Source organism: Corythoichthys intestinalis, chromosome 11, assembly GCF_030265065.1.
Source record: "Corythoichthys intestinalis isolate RoL2023-P3 chromosome 11, ASM3026506v1, whole genome shotgun sequence".
Taxonomy (NCBI): domain Eukaryota; kingdom Metazoa; phylum Chordata; class Actinopteri; order Syngnathiformes; family Syngnathidae; genus Corythoichthys; species Corythoichthys intestinalis.
Genome location: NC_080405.1, coordinates 30,035,920 through 30,052,745, shown reverse-complemented (window position 1 = coordinate 30,052,745; position 16,826 = coordinate 30,035,920). Strand labels below are relative to the sequence as shown.

Sequence of the window (16,826 nt, the reverse complement as noted above, 5' to 3'; positions counted from 1 at the left end):
ATCGTCAATGGCAACTAATGTGTTAAGTTGACAGTCATTTTAAAATTATGATTTGTTATTAAAGCTATTTATTAACAATACTGAAATGTAGTAGTCTTGAAATACAGTTTTGACAACAACAACAAAAAAACACTAATTCAGTATAATGGCAGGGAGCTGGGGATTTTTTCTTTTCACATATCAACCATAAGATGTCGCCATTGCACTTACAACTGTATAACCAGACGCAAGTAAAATGTGCTTGAAATATGTACACTTTTTATATTATATTTTGTAGCAATATTTTACTCTGGCGGTGGGCCAGGTTTATAAAATACTGGGGCAAACTCTGTGTCGGACCCTTTGTATGAGTGTACATCTGATTCAAATTGTCCTAGATGAAGCTTTAAAGGTAAGGAAAGATCTAGAACTAGTGCTGGGCGAAGTGGGAAAAAACTAGATTACAATATGGGCCATTTGAATAACTTTTCAATTACTTGATGAAAAAATATACAGTGGTTATGAGAGTGTTTTGTTCCTTTTCACTTGATTTTAATATGAGATGATAAAGACCTGTCACAGATATGAATTGCACCAAGTAGAGCTGCAACATAAAACAGAAACGGCATATAAGAAACTTTATTTTTGCCAAAGATGAAAAATATCTGTCTACAGATTATAAGCTGCTAGTTTTCCCCCCATGTTGAACTCGGCGTTTTATAATCCATATATTCCAGTCTTATTGTGCATTTTTACAGACTACTGAGCTGCATGTTTTTTAGTGTAAATATTACATAATACAATGTGGACACCTGCACCTTATTGTACAGTGCATCGTATTAAACAGCATTTAGTTTTCTTTTCCAAAAATTATGATGCCTTTAAAATTTTTTTTTTTTTTTTTTAATTCATAGACGTCTCATGGCTGTTTCTTACTACAGCTGATAAAAGTATCAGCTACTCAATGTAGCATACAGTCAGCATATATAACCTATTTCTTACTACAGCTGATAGAAGTATCAGCTACTCAATGTAGCATACAGTCAGCATATATAACCTATACCTAGAAAACAACAATGTGACACCTAGAAAACAACAATGTGACGACAGTAAATTTTTTTGCAAAAATATTGTCACATCGCTCAGCACTAAACAGAACAGGTTTATTTTTCTAGTTTACTGATTGTCTATCTCCATTTGTCTTGTTCTATTAAGTCTTTTATTTGTACTACTTGTTTATGACAAGACAGTCAGGCTACGTGTGAGTGTTTGTGTGTTAAAGCTGCCACAATTATTTTGATAGTTGATTAATTGTTGATTTTTTGCAATGAGTCAGCATCACATATGTGCGTGTATATACTGTATACATATATATATATATATATATATATATATATATATATATATATATATATATATATATATATATATACACAACCACACACACATATATATATATTTGCATATAAGTTAAACGACACGGCGGCCTTTGAAAGGTAGTTGTCTGGCCACTTCAAAGAAGCTCCCTTGTCACTCATCGATTACTTTAACAAGATGCATTGTTTTTTTTCCATTGAAAAAAAAAGTCTGCAATGGACTGCGGGCGCGATGTTTAAAGTGCGAAGTAGCGAGGGATCACTGTATAGACCATACTCACCAACGTCACAGAATGACGTGTCGCTGTATCCGGCTGCCATATTGGCCGTCTCTGTTTAGCCCTGTTCTCAATGGTTTCAATTAGTCGTTCAGTTTATAGAGCAATTCATGGAAGCCCCGGTGCTTTCAGACACTGTAAACTCTTTGGATGCGTTGCATAAAAGGCGTTATGTGGAAAAGCTTCAGTCTATCCATTCGCCAGATCCATATTTGATGCCTAACTCGATATTTTTCGACCCGCTGTCTTCGCCCTCTCTGCCCACATCTGCTACCCTGATATCTACAGCTATCTTGTCGACACAAAATCAGCCTATTCTCACGAAAGTTTTTCAAACTTTAAGAGCAGCGCTCTAAGCAACATTACCCTGTGTGATTTCTAAAATGGCGACAATCAAAAAAAAGTTGACTACGATGGCCGACGCTTTAAGGATAGGTGGATATTGGACTATTTCTTCAATAAAACACGCAACAACTATGTCTGCCTCATTTGCAAAGAGATAGTCGCTGTTTTCAAAGAGTTCGATGTGACTCAATATTACTAAACAAGACACGCTGACATGTACGTCAACATTACAGGGAAGATTCGAGGCGAGAAATTATAGCAACTTGAAGCTAGTTTGTTTTTTCACAGCAGCAGTATTTTGCAAGAGTCCGAGTGTCGAAAGAGAAAGCCACAAAGTTGACTGTTGAAATTATGAATTAAAAATAATAATAAAGCAAATGTGACCCACAGAAGGGCTTGCTAAAATTTGTTTAAATATATTGTTCTATGTAAATCAGCCAAGGTAGCCCCCCGCATTTTTACCACACCAAATCTGGCCCCCTTTGCAAAAGGTTTGGACACACCTGTTTAACTGATGATCCGTACACGAGGCCAGCTTCTTTCACTTGGTACCAGCTAAATATTCAAAATGTAATGATGGTGGAAGAAATAAGCATCTTGAATTTGAAACTGTATGTTGTTGGCGATTAGCCTCGCAATGATCTTAACTGTGGTTGTCAGCCCAAAACCCTCTAAATATATATATATTAAATGCATCTTACCAGATATAAAATGACTACTACATAATCCGTGGTAATCGTTTGGAGCCCAGTTTTCTCGTCGAATTGCAGCAGTACATCTCGCTCTCCTCTCCGGGTCTCTCGGAATACGGTAGAACTTCAAGTCTTTCAGTCTATCTTCTCTGTTATTGCAACCAACCGCCACACACGCCTTCACCATTTTGATTATTAATGTTAACGAGCAGAAAGACATGCCATAATAGGAGGAATTTACGTAGCGGTAATGCATCAACACGACGAGTAGACGGACAATATGGCGCGGAGGCGTGGTTGTGACGTCACGTAGGGTCTATACCTGGTTTTAGACTTTATTTTTTCAGAAGTGATATGATACATTTTTGTAACTGTTTTACAGTTCAGACATATGTAAAATATAACTAGTTCATATGAATATTTTTAATTGTTTTAACCCCATTTCATTGCAACTGCATTTTTAAAGATTTTCCTCTCAATATGTCTTACTTTTGGTAGGAATTTTTCTAAAGGACTAAAAATAGCATTTTTGTATGTCTCATAAACCCCCCCGTTTTTTTTATTCAATGTTTATTATTTAAAATAATTAACATACCGTACTTTTTTTTTCTTTTTAACTTTAAAAAGTTGTCAAATAAGAGCAAATTTATGTGTCACGGTGTCTAAAACAATTCATCAACTATCAAAATGGTTGTCGATTAATTTGATCAGAAATTACTTGTCGATGAGTCGATTTATCATGGCAGCTCTACTGTGCGTTTGCTTGTATAATACAAGGGGTTGCGGGAGACATAATTGACCCATTTGCTGCCATTGACAGTGATAGACATCCATCTATTTGGACTGGGAGGGGACATCTATGGCTATCAATGGCGGACAATAGGTTGAGGCGGATGTCCCTGCTACCCCTTCCCATGCTTGCCAGCTTAGTCATGTCTTTGGTGTCCTCTTGCCTCACCCTTCCAGAATAATCCAGTTGAGTCGAACAGGGGGGACGCCCTGTCCTTGCGGTCGTCTTCCAGGCCCCTGCTCATGAGCACCTTTACAGATGAGTCCAATAGTGTCATTTAAACAGGTATCAGTCCACCTTTTAAGCCAATCCAAGACTGGTGACCAATCCCATCTCCCTTCAGCGTAGTGCTAACGTTGTTTTACAAAGCGCCCAATCAAAACAAGATGTCGTGTGTGTGGCTTTTGTCTTGTGCAAGCTGATATTGGTTGGCTGAAGAGCAAGATTAAAAGAAAATTTGAGTCCCAAACTTACACATTTTGCTTTTCAACCTCCCTTTTGATGCCCACCCGCTCTCACCCCTCTGCACGTGCTTTGAAAACGAATTGTCACATGAGCGTGATGGTGCCGGCGCTGTTGGATTTACTCACACAATACAAGATGGGCCGTGTGATTCTGTGTTTGCGCTCGCAGTGTTGAGACCATGTCATGTGTACATGTTGGAAGTAGGCCTTTATTATTAGCTTTCACCTCAGGGAGATTACATTAGAGCGGCGCGGAGGAGACATCACATGGTTTAAGAGGGGACACAGTGCTTGTCTTGGTTCTTTTCACAATCAAAATAGAGAAATGATCTGTTTTTTGGGGAAGAATGTATAGTGGTGCTTTGAGATATAAGGGGAACTTTCAAACTAAATGACATGATATCTTTAAAAAGCCCAAATAAGTTTGTCCTAGAGTCCACTATTTTATTATATTGGCTGCCATTGAGGGTAATAGTCGTCCAATCCATTTTGACCGCCTAGGCTTATAATGCACTGGGGGAAGCCTTGAAATGGATTGGAAGTTGATGCCTGTCAATGATCATTCAAATATCTTTTTAGAAAAAAAAAAAAAAAAAGAATGTATTTGGGAAAAAATTATAAAAATAAAAACATTCACTTTCAGCCTTTAGTTCAAATTGGTTTGTCTATTACCATCAGTGGCACTGAAACATGACCAATCATTCATTAAAATGATTTAACAATATTTTTGTAATTCAAATGTATTAAAATAAATAAGTTAAAAAATTAAATAAAAATAAGCATCATCATTCCCTTTCAGTGGCAGCCAGTGAGTTAATAGAGACGGAAGAGCACGAAGAATCATATTTCTTTCTTTTTTTTTATCATTAACAATTAATAATTCAATCATTTATTTTTCAAAATCATTTCAGTAGGGATTTGAGGTGCAAGTGTTTTATACATGGTACCAGAAAGATTACTGCTTGCCTCTCAAAGCATCACTGTGTTTGACAAAATGTGTAAATTTTTTGTATGTTTGTTCATTTATTTTAAGCTGTTTATTTGGCAATCACAATGGGGAAAAAGTATAACATTACTATTTAATAAACTCAGTGGCTGCCATTGGTGCCAATAGACGGATTGGAAGTCTATCGCCATCAATGGCAGTAAATAAACCCATGTGAAAAGAAACAGGATGATCATTTTTTGGATGTATGGGACAATTGATGATGATGAGTAGTAATGATAGAGATGCATTTCTACTATTAACACTGGTGTTGGCTGTCCAAAATGTTCATATTGCAGCTGGTTGGCTTTTTTAAGAAAATGTTGTGTTCTCTGCAATGTGAACATCCAAAGCAGCAGCTGTGTGGTTGGAGGGTGGAGTTGTTTTGTTCACACTCACCATGATGTTTTTGTGTGCGTGTTTTAATCACGTCCCTTAGCCTAAGCTAACTGTGAGCGCTTGTGAATGTGTCGTTGAACAATTGCATCAGGCGCTTAACCTTCATTTGTGTTCTTCAACTAGCTGTCTGACGACGACCTCCAATGAGCAACCAGGTAAAGCAAAAGGAAAGAAACTCTTTGCATTGATGGGAAATCACAAATTACAAACACTAACTTGAGATGGACATGGAATATTGTAGAATAAAGGCATCAACTTGTCTGCCAACTACAGTTGACCACGGTTTATCTACTATTCAACAAGTATTGGTTTAGCAAATAAATAAACAACATTTGATAGTTGATTAATCGTTTTTGAGACCTTGTTGACATGGAAATGTATCAATCCTTTTACATTTTTAATTGGTGAAAGAGAGGGCAAAAGTAAATATTCTTTTTTTATTCCTTTTTTTAAGTAAAAAAATATTCAGTTTTTTTGTTGTTGTCATTTATATCTATTTAAATTGTCATTTTTATACTTTTGAAACACACCAAGAAAGACGTCAAATATATTTTCATACTGTCGAAATGGCAACAGGTCATTAATTCTATTTAGAGTATGTACAAGTTTTTATTTTCTGTACTACTTACTGTTTTAGTGTTTTTGATTCATTTTGTCCCATCAATTTGTGTCACCCATTTTCGTGCGTCACTAATTTCTCTGATTCCATTCTTTTTTTCTGTGATGACTATTTTTTCAGAGTTTTTCTTTGACAACATTTTTGGTCTGTTTTTTTTTTTTTTTCTCCCTCGACATTCAGGCTGTAGCTGTGGCACCCATTTCCTACAAGCAGCTGAAGGCGAGCCATTGAAGGGACACGTCAGTTGGCGACCATTTTAGGGTCGGTGCCAATCAGGTCAGACGCGTGACCACAACGGAGGCCAAACGCCACTCCTGACTCGTGCGAGACACAAAAAATATCCGTCCTTCTTTGTCCAATTTTGACAACAGGCCGCCCTGCATTCGTATTTTTTCATAATCTCAGACAAACGAGACAATTTTGTCTTTTATCTCGAAATGCATACGCAGCTGCCTTGTTCTATGATAACTGCTGTGTTTTAACAAGCGGTTAGAATGTTAGCACTCTGCATGATGAGGTAAAGAAAGTCTTTGTAATGTTTTAAAGACTACAAGGCCAACTGTTCTATTCTTATTTTGTTGGCATTTTAATTTTCATTTTTCCAATCAGTGGTCAGGGAACCGCCGTCCAAAATGTGTTCCAGTCTGTGTGAGATTAATAGATTAGCGATTTAGGGGCAGTGTGGTAAAGCTGTGACCTAGTAAATAGTCACGCTTCAAGTGTTTAATGCCTTTAATTAACGCCTCGATACCTGAATTTACATTTAACAAATATAAATCCAAAAGCATTGGGGGAATACATAAGTACATGAAAATACAGTTTGAAAAATACAACAAAAACTGGAAAATCCTTTTTTTTTTTTTTTTTTTTTTTTTTCTTTCTTTTTTTAATTTAAGATATATAATTTAAACATTAATTTTGAAATAGAATTATACCTATTAAAGATTTTTTTTTTTAAATATATATAGGGGAGGAAATCCTAAATTTAAAATAATAAAATTGGATGAAGAAATTAAAAACGTAATTAAAACACATAGTTATAAAATTAAAATTATTTTTTGAAAGAAAATAATGTTGGCAAATGTAAAATTTAATAAATTCTTATTAATAAATATTTTTGAAATGTATTAATTTTCTGTATTTGAGAATTTTTAAATATATTTCAAATGACATTTTCTATACTTAGTATTAAGTTATTTTTATGTACTTATGTATTGTTCCTATGCTTAATGTATATTTGTTACATGAAAATTCAGGTGTCAAAGGGTTAAACGGGTTCATTAAGATTAGAGTAATATATGTGCTTTACTGTATGGATCTCAAATGCTGAAAGCCAAAAAGAGAGAAAAATATATGCACGTGCGGCGGAAAGCATGGTTTTGTTTTGTGGAAAAAAATCTGTAATATGATGGGTGGAACTTTGAAATCTGTGAGGGTATGCGGGTTTTGGTAACTCTTTCAGTGCCATTGAGGGTGATGTTTGTCCACTCATGTGGCATGTGGCTCTTAATGAGTTAAGAGCATGTACTAGGTAATGGTTAGTCAGTGGTGCCTTGACTTAAGAGTCAAATTTATTACCTGACAACGCTTGTAACGCAAAACACTTGGGAGGACATTGATACAAATTATATTATTTCCCCAAAAGAACCTCCAGTAATTGCATGAGTCAATATAGAATATTAAGAATTTGGGCAGGATTTTATTTATTTTTTTTTTTTGGGGGGGGGTTTAAGCAGTTTTTCCCACATTCTTCTTTGCTTCTATTTAATGGAGATATTAGGTGGTGTTTTTTTTTTGTTTTTTTTCAATTTTTTTTCCCCTTCTCAGAATCAAAAAAAAAAAAAGATTTTCCATATTGTTTGCTTCAAAGAAAGACAAATTTGGCAGGTGGTCTTATCTTTTTGTTTTTCTTTCTAGAAATATTTTAGCCATTTTCCCCCATTTTATGGCTCAATTAGATGGACGAATTGGTAAGTTGTTTTTTTTTTTTTTGTGTGTTTTTTTTGGTTTAATTAAATGGTCAAATTAGGCAGGGGTTTTCTTTTTTGGTTTTCTACATTTTTTTTTTTGTTACAATTGAACAATTTAGAAAGCTTTTTATTATTATTATTATTTTTTTAAATATTTAAATTAAAAAATAGGCCATTTTCCCCCCACATTTTTTGTTTTTATTCAGTGGACATTGTGCTGCTTATCATGCAGCAGCTTTGCGTTGTAATTCCAAGTGTTGCTCATAACTCTAAGCAAAAACCATCAACTGAAATCACTCATATCTCAAGGCACCACTCTATGCATATTTATATAAATGAAACCACTCCAAATATGACATTCTGCTTCTTTTGAACGAAGCTAGATTGAGCCAAATGACAAAAGTTTGGCTTTTTTTTTTCAACTTGATAAGAGTGACATGCGTATGAAATAGAAGAAATTCTACAATCACTCTGCACTAGTCACCAAATGTCAACGGTTCAGTATGATACATTCCATTCAATCCTGCAATTGCTTTCAAATGGACTATATCAAAGCTTTGTTTCTTCACGCGAGTATGTTACATATTTATTTAATCTCATTTTACTCACAAATGTTCTGTTACGTCTATAGTTTGAGATTGTTGATATTGTTACAAAAACATATGGCTTTCAGGCTTTACGTTGTTCCATCCACACTGCACTGTGCTGGCCAAAACTCTACAACCTTTAAGTGGCATCAAACCGGGGTTTGCGTAAATCGCAATAGCCGATTGTATTTTTGCAAGCTTTTCATTTTTCCCGAGCCACTTTTTTCTATGAAAATGCAAATGTACCAAAAAGCAAATAGGTGACCGACGTCATACAGTCTCGTGCCCTTTTGGCGCAGAGGCCTCAAATAAACCTCTAAGATGAATGTATTGAAATTATATTTAAATCCTAAAGGTTTTTCTATAATAAAAACCATTTTGAAGGAAGTGGCCTGTGTTGTGTTTGTGTGGTGGAGTGATTTTTTTTTTTAAAAAGGGGCCCTTCATGGCAAAATTTGTGGTAAGACGGGCCAGAAGATGTGGACATCACACTACATTAAAAACGTAAGACGGAAGTTTCTCCATGTTGAATTGATGTGGTTTGGATTTTCATTGTGGGTTGTCATTAGTTTTTACCTGAACGTAATGGCTGCCATTGACGGTGATAGACGCCCAATCCATTTAAAGTTGGAAGGATGGCTGCAAATAGTCGCTCCTTTCCTTGCTGCCAGACCCCCAGTTAAATTGGATTGGACAGCTAGCACCGTCAGTGGAGGTAAAACAACACCTCTCTATGCTAGTTTAAAGAGATTTAATGTTGACCCCTGCCAAAGTCAGTGAAATAGTAAATTCTGCTGTAATGTACTCTGATTTGCTGGCAACTTCAGGATGTACCATGCCTTTTGCACAAAGCATGATTGGCTGCAGCACCCATGCAACCCTCATGAGGATAAGCGTTAAAGAATAGAAAGCCTTTGTTAAACTTAAAGCTTTGCCATAACGTGCACCACATTTTAAAAACAAGTACAATAAGGTTTATATAAAAACAAACGTTACGGTATACACAAATTGGGATTAGTGAATAGGCAGGGGAGCTGGAAGTCACAAACAGCAGAGGGTGCTGAGGATCTTTTTGAGTTTCCCATCCCAAAACGCCAAGTTCGGTCCAAATTTGTCATGCTTGCGCGTTTTGCGCAATGGCAGTACACACGCATGCTGGATAGTTTATGTACTACTGTTAGGCTACTACAAAGGCTGTCTTCTATTTCGCCTACAGTGTGTGTTGGAGTTTTTGTATTTGAAATAAAAACACCCGTGTATTATAACACAAATCAGTGCGGCTAGACGGTGCAATGACACACACACATTAGCAAACTAAAATGTCCAATAAGCCTCAATTTAACACTTGCTTTTCACAACACTAAAATGTACACGAATATCCAACAGTGCTCTGCATGGCGGCAGCTCAACTGTATCAGTGATAATATGGCCAAAATGCAAGCATGTCTTACCTATTTGAAGACACCAGAGGTAAGTACAACTATCATTACAATCATCATTTTCGACCTTGAATTCAATTCTAGAAAATTTTGCTGTTTTTGTAATAAAAAAAAAAAAAAATTTTTTTTTTTAATCGCCAATTCGTTTTTGCACCATGTTGACGCCTCTTGTCAACAGTCAACTTTTCCAATAGCTCCTTATTCATTAACAAGAAAGGTGTCAGGTGGTGGCCATATTATTAACAAAAAAAAACAACATGTATATGGCGGAAAACACTCAGGTGACTTTAAGTTCTGCTCTGAGACCCCCAATTTGGCCAACTTTCAAGACAGTCCGATATGCTTGTGTTATACATCATTGGAAAGCTTAAAATCTCAATTTTCTGGGGGAAGAAAAATTTTGAACAGCAGGACATTTAATAAAAAAAAAAAAAAAAAAAAAAGGGTTTTGCTGTTTAAAAAACATTATCTGGAGGTGAGAGCACGCGAAAGCAGAATTACAGACGCCATGACTTTAACGAGATATCGCGTACTTACCTTGTTTCGATCCAAAAACTCCATGTAGCATGTATCACCGAGTGTAAAAAGACAGCTGTGAAGGGCCGCAGCTGGATTTTGGGGGGATTTTATGGGTGAAACATGGTAATATAACAAGGGTTGCGATGCAGAAATCGCAGATATCAAGGAGTGGTCGAGATATTCTTTTCATATATTTACCCTTTTAAACATTTTTTTTAATTTTTCTTTATTTGGATTGATTATCTAACGGAGAAAATGCGACTAACTAAAAAAATACAATTAAGCTATAGTTATGAGGTTGATATCCGTTACTTTTTTACAGACGCCGTTTTTTTCATTGTGACATAATTTGTTTAAAAGTTTAAAATATGTGAGTGAATAATTTTTTAAAGTTTTTTTTTTTTTTTTTTAATGGAATATGAGACATAAAGTAATGATTCTAAGCTATAAATGACATACATTTTGAATAATAAATATAATTACTTACCTTCGTTTTATGGCTGGGTTGAAACAAAAGCGGTTGCGCGAGGTCTGTAAACGGGGGTTTTCAGGGTAAAAAGGACAAATTAAAAATAGTTTGGTTGGCTTAATGCGCCATGAATCTGCTATGCCAGCATATAGACAGTGTTCTATCAAAACCAACAGTGGTTTTGGCTTAAAATACAGCAGTTTCTCTTAAAGAAGTGTGTAAGCGCAGAAACTGCTTTTTCAGCCTTGCCTGTGTTTTCCGCCGTATACTAGTCCTTCTAAAAAAATTAGCATATTGTGATAAAGTTAATTATTTTCTGTAATGTACTGATAAACAGACTTTCATGTATTTTAGATTCATTACAACTGAAGTAGTTCAAGCCTTTTATTGTTTTAATATTGAAGATTTTGGTAAAAAAAAAAAAAAAAAAGTCAAGAAAAACCAAAAAATATCTACAAAAAATTAGCATATCATGAAAAGGTATTCTAAAGAAGCTACTTACCTAATCATCTGAATCAACGAATTAACTCAAAACCCCTGCGAATGATTCCTGAGGCTTTTAAAAACTCCCCGCCTGGTTCATTACTCAAAACCGCAATCATGGGGAAGACTGCCGACCTGACTGCTGTCCAGAATGCCATCATTGATACCCTCAAGCAAGAGGCTAAGACACAGAAATTTCTGAGCGAATAGGCTGTTCCCAGAGTGCTGTATCAAGGCACCTCAGTGGGAAAGAAAAAGTGGCAGGAAACGCTGCACAACCAGAAGAGGTGACCGCACCCTGAGAAAGATTGTGAAGAAGGGCCAATTCCAGACCTTGCGGGACCTGCAGAAACAGTGGACTGAGTCTGGAGTAGAAACATCCAGAGCCACCGTGCACATGCGTGTGCTGGAAATGGGCTACAGGTGCTGCATTCCCCAGGTCAAGCCACTTTTGAACCTGAAACAGCGGCAGAAGCGTCTGACCTGGGCTACAGAGAAGCAGCACTGGACTGTTGCTCAGTGGTCCAAAGTACTTTTTTCAGATGAAAGCAAATTTTGCATGTCATTCGGAAATGAAGTTGCCAGAGTTGGGAGAAATACTGGGGAGAAGGAAATGCCAAAATGCCTGAAGTCCAGTGTCAAGTGCCCACAGTCAGTGATGGTGTGGGGTGCCATGTCAGCTGCTGGTGTTGGTCTACTGTATTTTTTTTAAGGGCAGGGTCAATGCAGCTAGCTATCATGAGATTTTGGAGCACTTCTTGCTTCCATCCGCGGAAAAGCTTTATGGAGATGAAGATTTCATTTTTCAGCACGACCTGGCACCTGCTCACACTGCCAAAACCACTGGTAAATGGTGTGCTGACCATGGCATTGCTGTGCTCAATTGGCCTGACAACTCTCCTGACCTGAACCCCATAGAGAATGTGGGATATTGTGAAGAGGAAGTTGAGAGACACCAGACTCAACACTGTGGATGAGCTTAAATCCGCTATTGAAGCATCCTGGGCCTCCATAACACCTCAGCAGTGCCACAGGCTGATTGACTCCATGCCACGCCGCATTGAAGCAGTCATTTCTGCAAAAGGATTCCAACCAAGTATTGAGTGCATAGCTGATATAATTAATTGAAGGTTGACTTTTTTTGTATTAAAAAACACTTTTTGTATTGGTCGGATGAAATATGCTAATTTTTTGAGATGGGGATTTTTGTTTTTTCTTGACTTTTTTACCAAAATCATCAATATTACAACAATAAAAGGCTTGAACTACTTCAGTTGTGTGTAATGAATCTAAAATATATGAAAGTCTAATGTTTATCAGTACATTACAGAAAATAATGAACTTGATCAAAATATGCTAATTTTTTAGAAGGACTAGTAGATCGGACGTCTTTAGCTGTCAATGCCAGCCAATGAGTTAACTGTTAAACTAGTCAATTCGACCGAATCTAAGAAAAGCCCCAGCGTGGGTCGCTTTTAGCACAATGACGCGCTTGTTGTGCCTGAATGTGATTGCTGTGTTGGAACTTTTTCTTCTTTTTTTCAACCCACAGCTGCTTCATGTCCGCGACTACAAGCCAAACAATTCTGCCCACTGTATTACTTTTACAGCCTAACACCGAAGCCATAAAACACGGGAGCATGAATTACAGAGAGGAGCTGGCACGGTGACAGGACTTTAGAGTGCAGAGCTGACGCACTAAAACCCAACATAGAAAGAGGAGAGAGAGGGAAGCAGGGCAGGAGGAGGGACAGCAGTCAGCCAGCCCCAGTCGGGCGTCAGTGCTTCCATGCGACCGGTCTTCGCATGCGGCTCGAAGTCAACAAGAGACGCGTAAACACGCGCGGGAGCCGTGGATGTAGGACCCGAAGGAGGATGTGAGCGCTTCCGGATTACTTGCTTTGTTCGCCGTCTGCTTGAGTTCCGGCCACCGTGGGCTACTTGGTGGGGATGGGCCCAGCCTCCCTGCGGGACCTGGCCATGAGCGAGTCCGGCCAGGAGGCGGAGGGCTACGGCTGCCTCCTGCAGGCGGGATGCCAGCTGGAAAACACACTGCAGCGTGAGTAGAAATTTCATGAAGTTTGCGAAAGTCTACACGCGCCTGTTTTGGGGGATATAACTTTAAAAAATAAATAAATAAATGAAAATAAATAAAAGACTGGCATTTAAAAAAAAAAAAAAAAAACATTTACAGAATTTTTTAAAAGCACAGTGATTTCATTTTCTGTCATAGACTTCAGTAACAGTTGACGGGACATGGGGCTCGAGGCCGATCCGTAGGGGGCCTATTTTCAAAAACTTAAAATTCAAATATTTTTAAAACCAAAGCGCTAGCAACTTAAAACCAAAACAGCCACCTCCCTTAGGCATATATTAGTATCCATGAGCAGCGACATAAAAAAGTTCAAAGCCGTTCCCTAATAAAATCCTGATTAATTTTTTTTTAGGTATTAAGTACAACACTTAAAATGGCTATAAAATTCTGAAATGTTACGTTAGATGCACGAAAATCACCAGATGCAGAGATAGTCACCTATATTTTCAGGATCAATAGCAATATTTAACATTAGTTTTTGCCCAAAATAGCAACTTAGTTTTTCTATTTAGTGCAAGTTTTCAACAGCTAATAAATCACTCAGTTTTCACTTCATAAACTTAACAAGTTTATGAAGCATGCAGAATATTCTTAATTTTACTCAAAAGCAAAATTTGCATTTTTCTATACACAATCACAACTTATTTAGGTTTAATTCCGATGTTACTATTGCCTCAGCCTCAGTCTTTCTTGCAGGCTATCTGGCCATCGTCGTTTTAGATTGAATTTTTACATAAACACGTAAAATGCGAGAAAATCTTTTTTTATGGACGCAGAAATGTCTAAATTACATTTTTTTCTGCCAAAAAACAGGCAGTTGGCCAAAAATTACCTGATCTTTGAATCACACGCGGAGTTAAAGGGGAGGGCATGGGGGCATGCCCCCCCTGGTGGCCAAAAAGTGTCATTTCATGTAATTGACTTTCCTATAGACCCTACCCACCGACGTCACAAAACCACGTGCTCGCTGTATGGTTCCGCCCACTTGTCCGTCATTTTGTCTCTGTATTAGCATTGGTTTCAATTGATCGAGGAATTTAAAATGCATTTCATGGAAGACCCGGTGCTTTCTGATGCCGTAAACTCACTGGATGTGTTGCATAAAAGGCGTTATGTGGAAAAGCTTCGTTCTATACAGTCACCAGATCCATATTTGATGCCCAAATCGATGTTTTTCGACCCACTGTCTTCGCCCTGTCTGCCTGACATCTGCTACGCTGATATTTACAATTATCTTGTCCACACAAAATCAGCCTATTCTCACGAAAATTTGAAAAACTTCAAGAGCTTGGAGGCTTATAAATACTTCGTTGCTGGTTGGGTGAAACAGGTCCTCGTCCACGAAAATTCGGCAGGAATCTATCTTGTGCTTGGAAAGGTGAGTTACGAAATTTTCAATTCAAAATCTTTTGTTATTGCTAACATCCACTGTCAAGTCTAATGTATTTCATGTCGTTTGTCAATGGAGTTAAGGCTTTTAATGTTTATATGGTTTAGCGATAGCACTCTCACTACATACATACATACGTGTATGTTGTCGGCGATTAGCCTAGCAATGATCTTAATTGTGGTTATTTGTCAGCCCAAAACCCTCTACGTATATCTTAAATGCATCTTACCGGATATAAAATGACTACTACATAGTCTGTGGTGATTTTTTTGGTGCCCAGTTTTCACGTCGAATTGCAGCCGTCCATTTCGCTCTCCTCTTTGGATCCCTCGGAATACGGTAAAACTTCAAGTCTCTCCTTCCATCTTCTCTGTTAGTGCAACCAACAGCCACACACGCCTTCACCATTTTGATTATTAATGTTAAGGAGCAGAAAAACACGCCGTAAATAGGAGGAATGTACGTAGCCGTAACAGGTTAACACTATGTTTTGACGGACAATTGGGCGGTACCATTCAGGAGAGCGGAGTTGTGACGTCACGTGGGTAGGGTCTATATATGATTTTAACATTAACAGTTTTCAGGTAAAACATTGTCTATAAAAGTTGTAAAGCAATAAAATAAACAAAAAATGAATGAAATGAACAAAACAAAACAAAAATTGTAATGGATCAAAATTATTTTTCCTTAGACGGTCATTTGCTTTGGTTAGCCAAAACCACCTGAGGACCGAAGAGGCAAGATAGATATACGTAATTATTTTCAAACCGAAGCTTTCAAACGCGACAACAACAACTGAGCAAGAACCAAGGATTGAAAATGTGGACCATGAAACACCAGAGAGCCCCGCCAAAATGCGGAGTGGGGTTTCAATTTGCCCCACTAAAGACGCTAATTGTTGAACAGAGCCACCAGCGGCGGGCGTACCACATTCAATGGATGACATCTTAGTGAAAATTATAGCTGTCCTGAACAGCTTGATTTAGAATTCCCCTCAAAAATTATGGGAAACAAAAAACACTTGTTTTCAACTTATTATTATAAATATTCTTGTAAGTTAACTTTATTGCTGACATTGCGTTTCGGGGTCATCAACATGTTGTGCCGCCACCTGCCCCAAAAGTTAAACTCCGCTTATGGTAAAGTTACGCTATTGTTTATGGCTACAATGTGGCGGCCATCACAAAACAAAGAGCTTTTTAAGTTGAAAATTCTTGTAAATAAATGCGTAAATCCTGGAATTTCTATAGATATGAACATAAAACAGTCTAGATTATTGGCTAAAAGCAAAAAAAAAAAAAAAAAGGCAGTTATCATTCATTTTATGTAAATATTTCAAGCTAAAGTTATGCTAATTTTTTCCCATTTTTTTCACGTTTCAAAGGGCATGCATGGTGCTATTTTATATAATAATTACCTTGAATTACTACTAACTATTACCTTAGTGTCAGTGAGTCAGCTGTGCTACACGATGGCTGGAGGAGGTGAAACGCTGGAACTTTTTCCCCCGTTGAAGAAAACAAACTCACTGGTATGGGAATACCTTGGCTGCAGAAAAGTTACAGACGGCCGCCGCTTAGAGGAGGAGGGCCAACTGATGTGTAAAGCATGTTTACAGAGGGTGGCTGCAGTGGAGGCAATACCTCCAATATTATTTCGCATTTATACAAAATTAAAAGTTAGTAAACACTGTTATGAACGTTACCCACCAGCTACGAAAGTTAACTCCAGCGTGTTTAGTGTGTATAGCCGTGGTAAAACGTGGTGCTTTTTTTTTCTCTCTCGCTATCAACTGTCTGTTTTGAGAAAGGAAGTGTGTGTATAATGTAAACATGATATAAGTCATACATGCTTTTTATGGAAATTAATTCAGTTATTTTTGTTCTGATGGTAATAAAGCTGAGCTGTGGCTGTGGGTTTAGGCTCACCTAAAGGACTGATTTATTA

General features: G+C 37.3%; 2 protein-coding genes across 9 annotated transcripts in view; both read left to right on the top strand.

Moving 5' to 3' along the window:
- atp11c (ATPase phospholipid transporting 11C) overlaps positions 1-8,871 on the top strand; it is a 93,818-nt gene extending 84,947 nt beyond the window's left edge. For 2 of the 8 annotated variants that reach the window (XM_057849629.1, XM_057849625.1), the window contains 2 exons: positions 5,432-5,463; positions 6,108-8,871. In XM_057849629.1, coding sequence (XP_057705612.1) covers positions 5,432-5,455 — 24 coding nt within the window. In that variant the 3' untranslated portion in view covers positions 5,456-5,463; positions 6,108-8,871. The other 6 variants (XM_057849624.1, XM_057849626.1, XM_057849622.1 and 3 more) reach the window with 5 other exon arrangements.
- Positions 8,872-12,796: 3,925 nt separating this feature from the next.
- The window catches only part of mcf2a (MCF.2 cell line derived transforming sequence a), a 48,000-nt gene continuing 43,970 nt past the window's right edge, over positions 12,797-16,826 (top strand). The window contains exon 1 of the mRNA XM_057850507.1: positions 12,797-13,453. Within this exon, the coding sequence (XP_057706490.1) occupies positions 13,345-13,453 (109 nt within the window). The 5' untranslated portion in view covers positions 12,797-13,344. The remainder of the gene's footprint in view (positions 13,454-16,826) is intronic.